A 17,054-nucleotide genomic window follows, 5' to 3' on the forward strand; every position below is an offset into this window, starting at 1 on the left:
TATAAGAATACATGGGATTGTGAAGAAGAGAACAAAAATGAACCAGACTCAACCAAGGATCCAATTGTAGACAACGAGAAGGTCCAGGATGAAGTGGATGAGTTTTTACTATATGGAGATGAAAGAAGATCCAGAAGGGTGCAACAAGATGAAGGTGATACTGATGAGGACACTGATACTGATACCATTATTGAAATAAGTGACGATGGAAGTGACGTTTCCACGTATGAAACCGGCTTAGATACTAGTCAGGAAGATTGGGAAGCCACCCCAGTCAATGTAGGCCGAACAAGAACTAGAGACATACAGCCACCTTCGCGGTTAATATATGAACACTGACATTAAAAAAAAAAAAAAAAACTTTAGGAACAAGAAAACGGTAGTTCTACATTAATGCGGTTTCAGGTTAATTATCCTGTTCGTCTTTGGTCTATTACAAGTTGGGAAGATGGCCCTTATTGCTTACGACTGTCACAATACCTCCACCAACATCACAGCCATATCCTTAAGAGAGGTTCAGCCCTGTCCCGACCCAGAGACCGGATATAATTCTTCCAGTGGCAGTATTCAAATATTGGAGAAGCGCAGGTATGAATTAGTTCATGTCTACAGTTGCCTTATTGAAGTGTCCAGAATCATAACATATTGTGGCGCCTTCTCACATATGTCTATAGTCAGTGAAGGAGTATCTAACTACATTTATCAAATTGGATCTGAGGAGTGCCGTCGTATTCACCAATATCGAGAGTTCCGAGGTCTAGGAGGAAACATCATCTCAAAATTAGCGCCAAATTCAACAACATCAACATCTCTTACGCTCGCAGGGGCAGTTGACGACGCGGGGAGATGTGAAGGAAGTCCTTATAGTGAAAACGGGAAAACCTACAAAAATGTGGTTGTTACTGCGGGAGTTAAAATAACTCTAAAGGATTATAGAACTCGTGTCGATCTAGAAAATAATGAAATTAAGTTGAGGGATGGGTTGACATGTCCATTCAAAGTAGGTTACTGTATGGACTACGATACAGGCGAAACAACTTGGGAACAGATTGCAGAACCGGAGTGTAATCGGTTCAATGTCTTGTATGAAGGTCAGGCTACCTTCATTACCGAAAGAAGTGACAAAGCCAACCAATTTATTGTAGTCGAAGATCACATGAAGATATTCGCTCTCAAACTTGTCCGGAAGACTACCTTGTGCGGTTATGCAATTTGGGAGAGTGAACATCCACGACTAATGGTTGCTCCCAAAATTAATCCGTTCGCGACCACACCTTGGGAAAATTCGGAGCAATCCAACGAAGCAGATTTGATTACTTATGTCAATACGAAGTTCCTATATGTCGAGCAATCTTTCAAGCGAACCATAGATTCAATGTTCACCCAGACTATATACCGACGGTGCCTGTTAAAAAGGGATATATTAAAAAATAGATTGGCAATGGCTCCTTTAACTCCTAATGTTGTGGCGACCTTATTCCAAAACCAATTGGGATATGTTGCCAAAGTAGCTGGAGAAGTTTTATATGTTATGAAATGTCGCCCAGTTTTGGTTGAAGTACGAAGAACCAAGGGATGTTATGCGCAATTACCCGTAACCGTCTCCAATAAGACTATGTTCATGTCTCCAGTAACACGAATCTTACAAGAACATGCTGAAGAAATAGAGTGCACCTCCATAATTCCACCTATGTACTACATACATAACAAATGGGTTGGATTTGATCCCTATCCAGTAATCGGGCTTCAGCCGCAAGAATTGAAAGCTGACGAAGAACCATATCAATTCGAAAGCATTAAAAATTTAGGCTCGGGCGGCATCTATACTGACACAGAAATTCATCGAGCTCAAGACGCCATGATGTTCAACATGGAGAGACCAGCCCTGAATAATATATTGTTACGAAAAATGGCCGGACAACCGATAGATTCACAAGGTTTTACGACCTTATCGTTGTTTGATGCCAAGGAAATGGAAAAAATCGCATCATCCACCTTACAGAGACTGTATGGGTGGTTTACAATTTTAGGAGATATATCGAGTGGAATACTTGGACTCTATGTAACCTTTCGGATTGTGAAGTTTGTCTTTGAGACGACCTTAAATGCGTTGGCCATTCATAAAGCCCTTGGATGCAGTTTCCACATGCTTGCTTCGTTTTGGGATACTCTAACTCTATTTGTATTGCAACGGAAAGAAAAACCCAGCAAGGATGTGTCAACAAACTCTAAGCCTCCACAGACAGACCGAGAATTAAACGCAAGCGCTCCCAGTGAAAGCAAGGAGTATGAAAACCAAGAATCGGTTAAAATATTAAATAATTCCACACAGGCTGAAACTACGTATTTCCAAGTGCGAGAAGAACTTTCCGAAGTCCGGCAATTGGAAAACATTGACGATGCACGTTGCGATTTTTTTGTTCGTAACCAAAGTGAACAAAACAGGAAATAAAGAAGCCATAAACCCGCCTTTAATCTGTACAGTGAAATTAACCTTTTTGAACTCAACATACTTAAACAAATTTTGTCGAGGAACTCACATTCCTCAACCGACCCTGGCCATGAACAGGAATTTGAAAAGTCCGCAGATTCCTAGTCTATACCACGGATGATGCTTAAAATGACGTAAACTTTAAGTCCATATAAGAAGCAACAATTAAATGGGGGATAGCCAGTGTTTAATCCTGCCGGTTGTGTTACTGAATTCAAAGATACTCTAATTATTACTTAAAAAAAAAAAAAGTTGACAATCAGTGATGGAGTACATAGTAGTTTTTCTCTACTATGTCCGATTAGTACGGGACAGGGGTAGTAAATTTATGTTGTACCGGATGGCTCTTTACCACCTATGGGAACTGGCGACTCTTTACCGACCCCGAGTGACTCAACCCTTGGAAATAACCCGGGCTCTATTAAATTTATGGACGGAAGTGATCCACTTGGAGTTCCAATTGTTGAGAATAGACCCCGCCCGACCATGTGACTGTGCCTTCTGCGTCCCTCCACCACCGAATCTGTTCACACCGACGCAATTCTGGAACGCATGGGGCAATGTCATGATTGAAGGTTGCGCCTGTCCCGTTTGCGCCTTCCGGCGATGTAGCCCAGCTGAACCCCCACAACCGCACTTAAGACCCCAAACTCACTCTCAGGAAGTCGCCGCCGGATCACTAATGCCGCCGCCGATGCAACCCATGGTACCGCCAACCCGCCAGGATCCAGTTGGCCGATCAAGGCAAACGCGAGTTCCTAGGCCAATCGCTAGCCGACCCTACCCAGTTTTGGAGGCAGACCTTTTGCCTGGAAGCCAAACGGGGGTACGCATACGACGGGCCCCTGATCCAAACCAGCCAGGAACTTCCCGAGAGTGACCGGTTGGTAATTAAAGTCGGTACGTTAGTTTATTCTTAATTTTTTTTTTTATTTTATTTTTTTTTTGTTTGTTATTTCTTTATTTTTTATTTTTCGTTTTGAGTGCCGCATATTTATTTACCTTTTCAATTGTTTATGAGAGTAATCATGGAACATTATTTTATTGTTACTAGATTTTATTGAATAATCGTAGGATAGGATTTATACGTGTATAGTAGACTTAAAAATATTTTATTGGGACTGGCACGCGTAAGCGATTGTTGTTAGACCTTCTGGACAGATTTGCTTATTCGACAAGGTTTTCATACATTGCCTTAGGTCAAGTGCGATGTGAATGACTCGGATTTACGCTGAACATATGATTCAGAGTAGTACAGCGTTGCACTGATACAAAGCAAATATATTTTATATTTGCATTGTCCTACAGGGATGGGTGGGATGTGATGCCCCGGGAAAATAATAGCAATTTTTTTTTTTTGTTTATTTTTCAAAGTCAAAATTGTAATCAAAATTAAATTAAAACTTACGGAATTAGTTTGAGGCACATCTGAACACTACTAGACACAACACTTAAATGAAAGACTAGTTTGAAAGAAAAATCTGACTTCAAATCCTAAGCCAAACCTCTAAGAGATTTAATTGGCCAGCGTCGTTAATCCAGAAGCGGGGATATATTTCTATTAGTAGGTGTTTACAAAGAAAGGAATTTTTCCAAGTCATACTGTCGCCACAAATTCTCACCTTTTTGACCCCAAGCAAAAATGATTTATTGCCTGGAGCTGCAGGAAAAAAATTAATATTATTTTATTGCATCCGGCGACATGTTTTTGAAATTCCACCTTTTGACCTGTCGCATTCCTGCTCACAGAATGATGTAAATTTCGTAGTATAAATATTCACACCATTTTGGCAAACAGTCAGTCAGAAACGGGCAGTCAAAACTGAAACGTCGTCAAGTCGAAGACAAGTGTGAAAAGTCGGTTAAAGTCAAAGAAAAGACCTATTGGGGTCAAGTTCTAGTCACGTTCAGTAGTGCAAAATAAGTTCTACCAAAATTCTTCAGTGTGCAAGAACTGTGAAACTAAGGTGTTTGGTTAACCCTTCAAAATTCTCGTAAAGAAACCACGTAGCCGCTTGACCTAAAGCCTGTCACTTCAACTCAACTCAAAATGTCCAGAAGGTACGTTTAAGCCAGAATTGCTAACTAGACCTAAGTCTTTGGTACCGAACCGTACCTAGCTGAGTAATGTACTTGGAATCTGAATAAATGTTTGACCCAAGATTGGTGGTTGTGTCATTTAGGGTATAGCGCTTGCCCCTCGAACCCCAAACATAAGCTTGTAAGACCCAAAATTGGAAGAAGGCATTTTTGGGCCATTACATAGATGAACTCATCTTCTCTACTGCTTCAAAACAGTAGCAAAGTTTATACTTCTTTCCAAAAGGAACCACTCCCCTAACCTAACTAAAATTTGTTTTCAGCACACAAACTAAGAATAAGCCATGGAATATGATGACATTGATCGTTTCCGAAGTGTTGTGAAACACACAAAAGAAGTAATTGAATATATGGATCTAGAAGAAAAACTCTTTGTCGTTCTAAGGTGTAATTGCTCATATTTGATCAAAATGAAGGTCAACACAGAATCCCACTAATCTGACAGTGACCTAAATCCCATGACTCTGATATTTAAGAACAAAACAATATAGAGGTGGTCATTCAACTTGAAATAAATAAACGATGACATTCTGGAGGAATTGTGCCACGTCCCGGCAAAAATTTTTGTCCGGGAGGTTCCACGGAGTCTGGCGTTCGCGCTACGTCGGTTGTTATGGCGACGCGAGCAGCCCCTATGTCTGTCTCAGATTGTTCCCCACCGTTCCCATAGTGCCACCCCACACCCCCAAGGCCTCCGTCCCCTTTGCCATCGCACACACGTCTTTAAGGCGTATAACGACCGCAACATTTTCTTATCTATAATATATTTTCATTGTATTGGAATTTTATTCAAGATGATAATAAAAAGGTGATCAGTGGCCGGACTGGTAATCATCTTCTACACCAGCGAGCAGAGATGTACGCAGTAACTTGGCAGCACCTGCGACTTCCTCGTGGGTACCGAAACCAGACGCGTTGCTGCTGGGTTTTAAAAATTAAAAACCACGAGCAATGCCGTGCCTTAAACAACAATAAATAGATGGTCATCGCGAAACCACCAGACCGACAAGGTCTCTTCGTGCGTTAAACTCAGTCTGACTTAACCAGTGGGTACGATCACACTGAAGGACTTTGAAAGGAATTGGTTCCGCCAAGGCCCCTTCAGCCGATTTCCAAGAGACTTGTTTCCCGCTTCTAAAAAGTTGTGGATAATAATAAAAGGGCTACGACCCGGATCAAAACCAAAACGCCACCAGTTATTATTACTTAAACACCAATTCCTTGACCCAACTTCGGAACGTACTTAGTGTTTCGTAACCGAGTGGCTCGTTCCGCTCCGTTGTAGGGCTTTATTGAAGACCCGGAACAACCGTTTCTTTCTTGTTAGGAGGACTTTAACCCCGAAAAGAGGAGTGATTTATACGACAGCCGCACGTAGAACGATTAGACCGACTTTGATATATTGTTGTCGTTTGAAGCTTTATGGGCAGCCATATTTCTTTGCTCGAAATAGTTGTGCACGCGTGATAGCCAGGCGGCAGCAGGCTTCTCCCTCGCAAAAATTATAATCAGATGGGTGCAGCAGCGACACAAATTCTCAACCAAATTATAATTAGAGTGAGCACTTATTTCTGATGGAATTAGAAAACAGTAGCAATAATTCAAGACAGAGTTCAAGTTCAAATTGTTAATGGTTGTCTATAATGTGTAAATACAGGTTTAAAATTAGTAATGAATATTCAATTAACAGAACACTGACCTCTTCTTTTATAGTTTCGATGATAAATCTTCATGAACACGTGTACTCACTAACATCAATGACCGGATCGATCGTAAGTTGAACAGTCGCTCGATTGGTAGCAAACAACTGTATCTTAAATTTTCCTATTTAGTATCAATAATGTTATGGTGAAATTCCTTGGGAAATCATACCGGATAAAACATGATTAAGACCAACTTACTACAAGAATACTTCAAGAGACATATTTGGAAGCTTTTAGTATCCAAGATGATAATTGCTTTATATAAGTACCACAATGTCTGCTAAGATAACTTTCTTTCATTGATCTTAGCAAATATCACCAGAATAAACTAATCATAACAATATGGGAAACGCGGCACGTGAAATTATAGGGAACGACATAACAAATACAAACTTGACTGGCAAACTTTAGGAAACTAGTTTGATCATTCACACGTGGAAACCTTTCCGTTACTTCCGGATTTTAAGTGGCATTTATTTATAATTCATTAAACTTTAAAAGTAAAGCATTAGCAGTAGTTCAATGTGTCAGTTAGGTCGGAAAAATATTTTGAAATGAACCTACGATCCTGCAAGATTCGTCCTCAAAAAAAAAAAGACAATTTTGTTGTTTTTCCACATTGCAGAGTAGACAGTGGTTTGAAAGACAATGTAATGAATAACCTGCGATCAATCAACATCATTCGAATAGTGGATCACTAACCAAAATTTTAAACGTCTAAAAATACTAGGAACAACTACGTTCAATGAACAAATTAAGTGATAAACTAGATAATAAACCAACTACTTTTGACTTAGACTGATTGACTTATTATCAGCTATCTAAAGGCGATTATTTAAGCTTGGTGGAAGTACTATTGGTTTGATAATAAGTAAAAGTTATCGAAACCACAGTCGAAACTAAATAATTAAATATGAAAATGATGTGGAAAAAATTAGAAATGACATATTTTGGACAACAAGAACAGTTGTGTATTGATCAACTTGGCTTTTACATATTCCACAATAGAAATAGTATTTCCTTTTTATACATTACTCCGGATATTATACGCTCATAAAAACATTCTCATTACAACATCAAATTTGATATTCTGCTTGATGAATATTCATTAATATGGGGGAATTTTTTCTCCTACTTTCCATCATTACAAGAAAAAGTCACAAATTACTTAACAGCAAAAAAACCTCATTCCACATAACATTTATCCATTGGACAACCACCGACTAATGACACGCAATAAAACGTTTCTATATCGAAAGCTGTCATTACGAGGCTATTTATATTCATATTTCATCCGTCCGGGGCGTAAACCACCCCCCCGCTCTTCACTTTCTGATATGCCATAAACGCCTGTCCCCCTTTCCATTTTCATGCTAATGGATGCCATGACTAGGCGAATTTTTTGAATAGACCCATAATATTCCGTAATGGACGGAGAATAATCCGAGGCCCGGGGTATACATTATGGACTTCCGGATTTCTGGTAGGTACGAAGTATTCGACATATCCCGGACCCAGGTTCGTACTTAACGGCGGGGGTGTAATTAATGGGAAAAGGGTTACGGGAAAGAGGGGGTTGCTACTTTTGCTGGCTATGCACCCGCTTTGATTAATCAATAGCTGGATGCGTATGTTGCACTAACTTCTGGATTAGTTTTAATGGAGATCGGTGTGATGTACAGGCCTGATTCTAGAGCCAAATTAGAACCAACGAAATATTTTATCCCCCTAGAACGATAACGTTTTTATTAATCAATGTTAAATTTTTTTATTGCGGATGATTGATTGAACGTGCGGAAATAATGCATGATACGGCAAAAAGCTGATTAATCGCTCCACCGCCCGGATATTTACCATTTTTTTTTCCAGATAGATGGGGAAATGGGCGGTTTGCGATCAAAGATAAGACTAACAAAGCGGGCCACTTTTCTGGTTATTCCAACTAATAGGGTCAACTTCAAGTTCTGCTTTGAAGATAAGCCTTAATCGCATGGCTTGGAAGAGTTTTGCGACGGGCAAAAAAATCACATGGTAAGCACATACAAGCGGTTTTTCCCTCGGTTAATGTTAAACACGTAAAAGCCCAGACCGAAAGTCTGTCGATGCAATCAGCATATGAATGAACTCTATCTGGGTCACAAAAGTCACACAGTCGGCGGTTGGAGGTGCATTTTTGTAGTGTTTGTCGTCCACACGTGCGTGCCGTGATTTATCCATTAAATTCCATGCATTTTTAGTTGGATTAATGAACCAGACAATTTCCATTCTGGTTCCTAAAACACGGAAAAATTACACCGTTTTGGCTACAAAACATTTCACTAATCCACAATTTTTACAACGAAATGCAATTTATAGTGCACGCGACCAGAAACCAAACAAAAATAACACATATTTCATAGAAATCCTTGCAAAACATGCACTAACTGTGCAATTTAATGCATAACTACTTGTAAAATCCAGTTTTTCAAGGCAACGCGATAACAACATAAACACAGCCGATCTTCGAAAAACACTTTTGTTTTGAAGATCTGCGAGCTAAAAAAATAAAGCTCGTTTGATAGAAAGAAATGTTTGCCTCCGGGGTGTAGTACAATTTTATTAAAAAAGCTTTTACCGGCGAATTTTTTGCCCCCGTTAAATTGGGAACGAGATGAAAAACCGGAATTTCTTACTCCAGGCGGTTTATTTTCCATTCATCCTAAAAAAGTTAATTGTAATACAAGGAGCTTGACATTGAATCCTCGGAAAAATACTAGTATTTACGCGTAGTACGAAGATAACAACTGTTGTTTACGTTTAAAGGGCTGAAAGTTTAATATTACGTCGTCAGGGTCTTTATTCGGTCAAGTTCGTTCTTTCGGCCCATTTTAAGAGACTAATATGGTGCATTTCTTACTTTACAGCCCGTTGTCGCAGGGACTATACGTAAACAGACATTACAGACTGATTTGTGTCTAAAAAAATTTACATCCTACAGTCAATAACAATTTAAATGATGCAGTCCTGTAGCCTAAAGCACAATATTTACTTTAGGACCCACAGACACTTAACAGAATTAGTACAAATATTGTGTATTTTTTCCAATAATTTTTAATTTTGCATAAAATGGAATATATCTCAGAAACTGATAGTAAGTATGACATATATTCATAAAATATATCTAGAATTTGTTACAGAATCAAAAAAAAAAACAATATACAGGGTTTTTCATTTAAAATAATCGAGTTAGTAATTATATGGTGATAACGTGGTGGAACGTGTCGTTTTGTGGTGGATCCTGTAGTTTTTAAACCAATTCATAATTAAGACATTAATGAACATTTTTAAAAATTGTTACCATTCAAAACACAGTGATCTCGGTTCCTATCAATTTTCATAAAATCTTTCTCAAGATAGCCAGTAAACTAGCATATAATCTCTACCTCTTAGTATTCTTTTTGATGCTAAAATATTGCCATCATTTTAACTAATTAATTTAATAATACTGTTTTATTGTAGGGAAAAAACAAAGCTGTGACTCATTGTATGTCATATTAGCGAGTGTCTTCTGGCATGTTGATAATGAAACCAGTTGGTGATAAGGAATAATGGTATTTCCTGACTGTCGCTGAACTTGAACCGTGATAATCAAAAATATAAAACGTTCATCAAAGAATATTTTTATAACAATAAAACTCGGACAGTATCTCCTACATAAGCTATAAATAAAATGGACAGTCAAATATTCGCAATCGCGCCAAGCTATTTTCATTGGGCGATGATGTGGAGGTACTGCGGTCGAGTACATTGATTTTTTTTTGTTTAGTCTAGACGCTTTTGCCATTTAAATCCGCTTTATTGAATTAGAATGTTGATTTTGGCACCGGTTTCCTACGCGTTGAATGCAAATATCCAGGTCGCGTCTTCCTCCAGGCCATTTACCCAACTAACCCAAACGGTCATCCGTGAACATTTAACACGTTATATTCTTATTATATTTATCAGGTCAGTGTTAGAAAATCGTTGTTTAAAGATAAACTAAACTAAGTTTAAAATGGTTGCTAAACACACTCTCTCCCGTTTACTTTATTCCATTCAAACAGAGGGATATTCATGCCTAAACAAATAGTGTGTGACGACGCTGATAACACGAAGCTGATCTGTGTGTTTGTTGTATGCGGTTTATTTTCGCCGTAAACGTCACCGGAACAATATATACACGAAGAAAGCCACATTGGATCACGATAGGCGACTGCCACCTCGTATACTCGCCATTCATAACCCAACCTTATCAATGGACGCGATAAATCGTACACCGACGCTATATGGAGATCCTCTCGGCCTAGGTGTTGTAATATGGCGATTACGACACGACCGGTGAATAAAACACCCTATAAGAATACATTTTTAAAACACGCGGAGCTCGTGAAGTGAAACGCCTTTAATTGGGCGCCCACTTAGTGAGTAATAATGGTACCGCAGCAATTTTTTTCGGAACCACTCATTGATGTTGCGAGCCGGGTAATTTAGCGAACACACCAGCCTTGACTCAAGTAGTATTGGATCCATTGTACGGTGTTTTAACGTACGCGGTGCGTGACTTTTTTTTATGAAAAATTAGTTTTTCCAGTGGCGTACCTATGAAGCAGTGGCCAAACTTAGTTAAATTTAAACAAAAAGATGCTAAAAAAACTCTAGTAAAGAGTTATAGCCACATACATCTATATGAAATCAGTGGCAACAACGGATTTTTGATCGACAACCCTACTAACTAATAGTAAAATTCGATTCTGCTACATGAACTCGACAATTTTTGTTCTGAAGAGCTTCACTATAAATTCTGTCGTTTTCGAGATATTTACAGTTAAACATTGAAATTTTCAATATTTAAAAGGCTGTAGCAGTAACAGACAAACGAATTGCATGTTTCTGTCTTACTTTTTTTGAGATCTATATCATAGAACTGAATATCATTTTCAAATAAATAAAAATTTTACAAAGTTTTGAATTTTACTTGATGAGTTTTGAATTGACAGATCGATGTTTGACACTGAGCGTAAAAACTTGAAAACATGTTTTTGACATGATAATTTTGAAAAAAGGCAGAATATCTCACAGATAATGTTAGCTGTGATTGATTAGTGCTATTCATATTCGTTCAGGTGCAATGCCTAATGATTCATTTTCTGAAGTTTTATTAAAATATTCTTCCATGTATAAATGACCTATAATCTATGTCAATAGATCTAATAATTAAATCTTTCTTTAACATAGTACGTATTTAGGTTAGAAACAGTTTTTCATTGATATTTTGGTGATTAAGGAGTCTGTTGTTATAGCGTGAAATAGTAAATTCTATCACATTGTAATCGTGATTATCACTTTTAGGATAGCGTGTTACTGTAAATAGTGTAAAATACATTGAAAATGTTTTTTACTAACTTTCTCCAATTATTACATATGAAGCCCGAGATACTACATATTAAGTAATTTCAGATTATTTTTTAAACAAGAACAACAGAAAGTTTGAAGAAGAAAAAATCATCAAAATCTCGAGGCAACAGCAAAAAAAACAAACTTTGAGTAAACCTCAAAAAAAAAGACATATAATATGTTCTACAAGTTGGTTGAGACGAGAAACTCATTTCTGAAACCAACCGGCAAAAAGCCTCTAACCTACCAAGCAATAAAAAAATCAAAACTAGGACACTTCAAGGAGTGACAAAATTTACTTTACCTACTTGAAACAGACACTAAAAGCTCATTTAAATTTGATAAGTCAACCATAAAAAAACCTTCACAGACGTCAAGTCTTACATGAAAATTATGACACAACCTTATGTAAATTTAACACTATCTTGATCAAGTGCTTGAAACATGAATGACGATGCTCCACGTTCGCAATCTTTTGGCGCGCACAAAATGACCTTTACCTTGCACGAATAGGATAGAGGTGCAGACATCGTCTCGAGGACAAATCGGCAGGTTAGCTTATTATTAATGCAGATCGGGCGGTCTTTGTTTCGAAATTGGCAAGGCGATCCAGCTAAAAACCCGTTAACGGAGGGAATGGGATTCAGAGCTTGGTAGTTTTTGTTTTCTTCGTAGAAGTCACTAATTGGGTCTCGGTTACATCAGAACCAAAAAACGTCCGATTTGGAATTTGAACTGACATAGGTACAAAAAAAATTGAGAACTTTAAATAATATACCAAGAATCGACAATGTCATGAGACTATTATTCAATTATTCCAGTTTCAAGGATTCAGATTATTGCTGGTTGCGAAAAAAACTCCCAAGTTCGATAGCGTAGAACCGGCGTCGTCGTCGTACTCGCCGTGGAAACGCAATTAAAATCCAAACAAGAAACCGACCTTGATAGTTCCTTACACTCGATCGTTTATTACAGGAATTATACGTTTAAAGGGTAAAACTATTTTCTACGACGCAATTGCTCGGTTCAATTATTCAATGGCCTCAACGTTTAGGAAACGAAAACCGAACACAACGCCACGCAATCGAGCGTGAGCAATAAAAACAGCTGTTTCGATGTTGCTGGAACGAGAGGAAAAGGAAAAACTCATCGACAAATAAAGTTTACCATCTACAGACGCATTAACTACAGGAAACAGCCTTGGACACCTTACATTTTATCGTGTACTCGTGATACACAATCTAAACTAGGTCATGGCGGAGACAATTAACAGCCAGACTCGTAGTCAGGCCATCAGCCGACAGGAATTCGACTGGGCTTTGTGAATTTCCGTTCGTGGGTCGCTTTATAAATAAATTTGTCGGAACAAAAAAAGCCACACATAAAAATAGCCCTGACCCATTTGAAAGCCGGTCGATGTTGAGATATGTAAATGGGACTTAACCAGAATTCGCCCACCAAACTTGCTACCATCAACCAAACCTAGGGTGATTCTTCAACATCTATTCCACGTGACTGTCCGAGACGTGTTAATTCCTAACAATACTGGTTTTCGCCCGAAAATTTGATTAACGACCCGTCGAAAATTATCTAGCCACACAACCAAGCTCAATGTAATCAACAAAGCCCATGATTGGCCTATTGAAGCATGCGATAGTCAGCTGCTCGGGTTTTTTCAGTTGTGTAACGCTTTTAAATAGCACCAGCCTGCTATCTGACCGAATCAGCTGATGTGCGATTGGAACATTCACCGGACTTCCCCCGCTCGAGACTTGGTACCATATGATTTTCTGTGTTTTTGTTCGAAACGCCCACACTTTTGCTGGAAAAGGTAAACTCGGGAGCGAAACGTTCTAAATTTGGTCATATATACGTTTGATGATTTGTCCTCCACAAATTTCCGACTTTGAATTTGCTTATTTAGTTAGTTTCGCATTACATAAACGTTATTTAATGACCTTAGTGTATTTTCTATTCAAACTGTCATTAAAATACATTACCACAATTAATGCTCTACTCATCAATATGTGTCTAAGAAGAGAATTAGATCATTAGATGAGTTTTCGGAATTTCGATTTAGAGAAATCATTTGAGTTTGAACTAATTGCAATACACTGAAATCATTTCGAACCAATAAAATTGAATCAAAATTAGCTGATTTGTCACAATCGCCATTCCAATGACCGATTCCGAAAACCTATATAATACGTATCAAAAAACTACAATTACTAATACCCATCGTAGGTAAATCGTACTGATTAATCATATTTTAATACTCTAACATGACAAATTGAAATCTGCAACCAAATTTTATTTGCTGGATAGGGAAAGCTTTATACATCAGTTAAACTGTGAAGTTTGATTTCCAGTACAGATCCAACTCCCCAAAACCGAAAACCACAAAACTCTTAATTATATTGTATTTGTTTGTAGCCAACAGTTTTCTAATAGGAAGATTTTACCTTATTAGACACGGAAAATTGTGACTAAACTATTCAAAACATATTCGAATTTTGAATATAGGCCTATTGAAAATACCTTTCAATATGTACAGGTTGTCCCAAAACCCAAAAGTGTCAGAGTTGTATTATTTCAATAGGAAACGCCAACGAAAGTAACTGAATACGTAGGCTTAATTTGATGAAGCAAACGCATTTATCAACCTTGGACAAGACGGGTAGAGAAATTCTGCTAACTGCACAAATTAAAGCCTTATAACAAAAGAAATATAATGAGAATTTCGATTTAAACGTTCCATACTGTTTATGTAAAATTTAAGACCTACTAGATTCGTTCATAATATGCAATCCTTATTTTTTGCTAAAAATGAAATAATATAAGTCATATGTCAATAGACCTATCCAGATAAACATATGGAATGTGTTAATTTAATACTTCTGGCACACTGTTTTCCTAGACAACATTAATTGTGTGAAAACTTATCCTAACTACTTACCGTTTAGGATATGCTTGGGATATCCAAGTATTAAATTTGCTTCCATTCCAAGGAGCTGTATGTACAACTTGTACTGTAATTTACCAATACAACACAATTGTTTTGGTATTTTTATAAGTCAATTTTTTACAGTTATCACAACTGTCACGTGACTAAAAACAATGTCGTAAACTGTCACCAAACGTTGCATCTTTCAAATAAATACAACTTCAACTGTAACTCAGCAAAATGATACACAATTACAATATTTTATAGCTTCACGGCACCTCTAAATTATTTTTGACTATTTTGACAGCACGATGTGACGTAAACAACGTTTTAAACTGTCATTAAATGCCTCTGGAGTCTAATTTACCTCCATGGAGGTCCCTACAGCCTGTACTGTAATTTACCTAAATGATACGCTATTTTAGTACTGTCATAGTAGTTGTATGTTATTTTCAACATATTTTAGTGAATTTGACAATAATTAGCTATATTGCTAATATTTTTTAACGCTATGCTATAATTAAAACATTTTCAAAGCAATTCCCTGAAGAAAACTAAATAAAATATTATTTTAGCATAATCTAAGCAGAAAATAGTAAAAGATTCTCAGGCTAGCGTCGGAATTTGTAATGTAATATAAAAAAAATCCATAAAACCTCATTTGTGGTTTTCAAACCGTTACAAAATAAATTAGATTTTAGCAACTTAAACGTATTACAGAGCTTTCGTTTCACAACAATAAAAAATATTTTAAATACATTTGAAAATTAGAGTAAGGAATAATGTATTTGTATACTTTTTAAAAATGTTTGGCTGGTTTAAAATGAAGAATCATTAGGAACGTTTGCGAACTACTCACCAAAATTCTCAATGAAAAAAGCAAAGTGGATCATGATTAGTTTACCAGACAGACAGAGTGAAAGGCCTTGCCCTCGTTTAGCGAGATGTAGGCATTCATAAAAGTGCTATTAATTATTTTCGTTTAGAAGGTGACACCCGTTCCTACTGCAGCTGTTGTTTGTTTACGTTTTCGTGCGGGAGAAAAATGTCCTTGGAAATTCTCCCCAAGGTGGATTTTGACTTACCTTGCTGAGTTTCTCGCCTTCGTGATGGGGTAACAAACTGCGCAGAGACTGGAAACCGTTGTTGATGGACTGCATACGCCTGCGCTCGTTGCTGTTGGCGATTTCGCGACGCATACGTTTCTCCTGGTCCATGGCGACCGTTGGAGGTTCACCGCCCTTGTTGATGCGACTGTAACCAAACCAACAACCCCGTTTAACGAAATTGCAGTCATAACAACTTAAAGCGATCACAGCCTCAACTAATTAAAACGTGCTTAACTCGTTGCCATTAACTAGTTTAAGTGTGAGGCAGGTCAGAGAAGTGTGCGGAGCTTCTACGTCGACCAGACTTATTATCAGACGGGCGAACGCAACATGGCGACCTCGATACGCACGGACCACGAATTTATAAACGATAGATCAGGTTCCATTCCATTAAACGCACGCGGGATTACGCGTCTGAACAGAAGAAAAAAGTTAAATAAAATGTAGAGAAAATGTCACTTTATTCGGTAACCGCAACCTGGGTTACTAACGCACCTGACTTGCTACTTTGATTACTATAAAAGTCGGTCCACCACTGGCCTTTTTACAAGACACGGTCGAAATGGATACGGGTTTTTGGCCGAGGTCAGGGGGCTATTACGGCCGTTTAATACGCTTTACCATCCCCTAAAACGAAAATCGAATCGACATTCGCATCGACACGGAAAAATAACAATTTCCCGAGTCGTTTGTTCCGATATTTTATATCTCCGGGCGGCGTAAAGTAACGAAATCCGGCATTTTCACACCAGACACCAATTCAGACCTCAATTATACTTCAAAATGAAACTTTACCCTTGGATTATTCTATTGGGTGTGGTTCTAGAATTAAAATGTAAAATTGCTGTAAGTCTTAATGACAATTTTTTTTGTATTGTACCCGAGTAAGTTTTACGTCCCCATTTTGGGTAGTAAAATAGTTCTTTCAAATCGAACCTGGTATATTATTGAATCTTTGGATAGTCGTGTAGATTATAAGACAGTTTTGTTAAATAAATGGCACACACCATGCACCGTTTTGGAGTAAATGAATCCAAAATCAAAAATTAAATTTTCTGAAAACCTGTAAAATTACTATATTGAGAGAAGAAAATTACTGGCATATTACTATCGTTCAGGTCACAAAATTATACATACAAAGGGTTCTAAAAGTGAGATACAACTTTCTAGTTTACGGTTTGAAATAAAAGACCCCATTTTTTGCAATACTACGTAAAATTCTCAGGATTTTTCATGTAGCATACCTTATGTCCATATTCAGCTGTTTACGAAAAATAGGTTGATGGTTTTATTGA

General features: G+C 37.7%; 1 protein-coding gene across 1 annotated transcript in view; it reads right to left on the bottom strand.

The window, feature by feature from the left end:
* LOC145730535 (uncharacterized) overlaps window positions 1-17,054 on the bottom strand; it is a 65,936-nt gene that overhangs the window by 37,873 nt on the left and 11,009 nt on the right. Inside the window, exon 2 of the mRNA XM_081981775.1 lies at window positions 15,736-15,904. Within this exon, the coding sequence (XP_081837901.1) occupies window positions 15,736-15,904 (169 nt within the window). The remainder of the gene's footprint in view (window positions 1-15,735; window positions 15,905-17,054) is intronic.

This window comes from Ips typographus, linkage group LG6 (assembly GCF_016097725.1).
Source record: "Ips typographus isolate SLU linkage group LG6, UJ_Ityp_2.0, whole genome shotgun sequence".
Taxonomy (NCBI): Eukaryota; Metazoa; Arthropoda; class Insecta; order Coleoptera; family Curculionidae; genus Ips; species Ips typographus.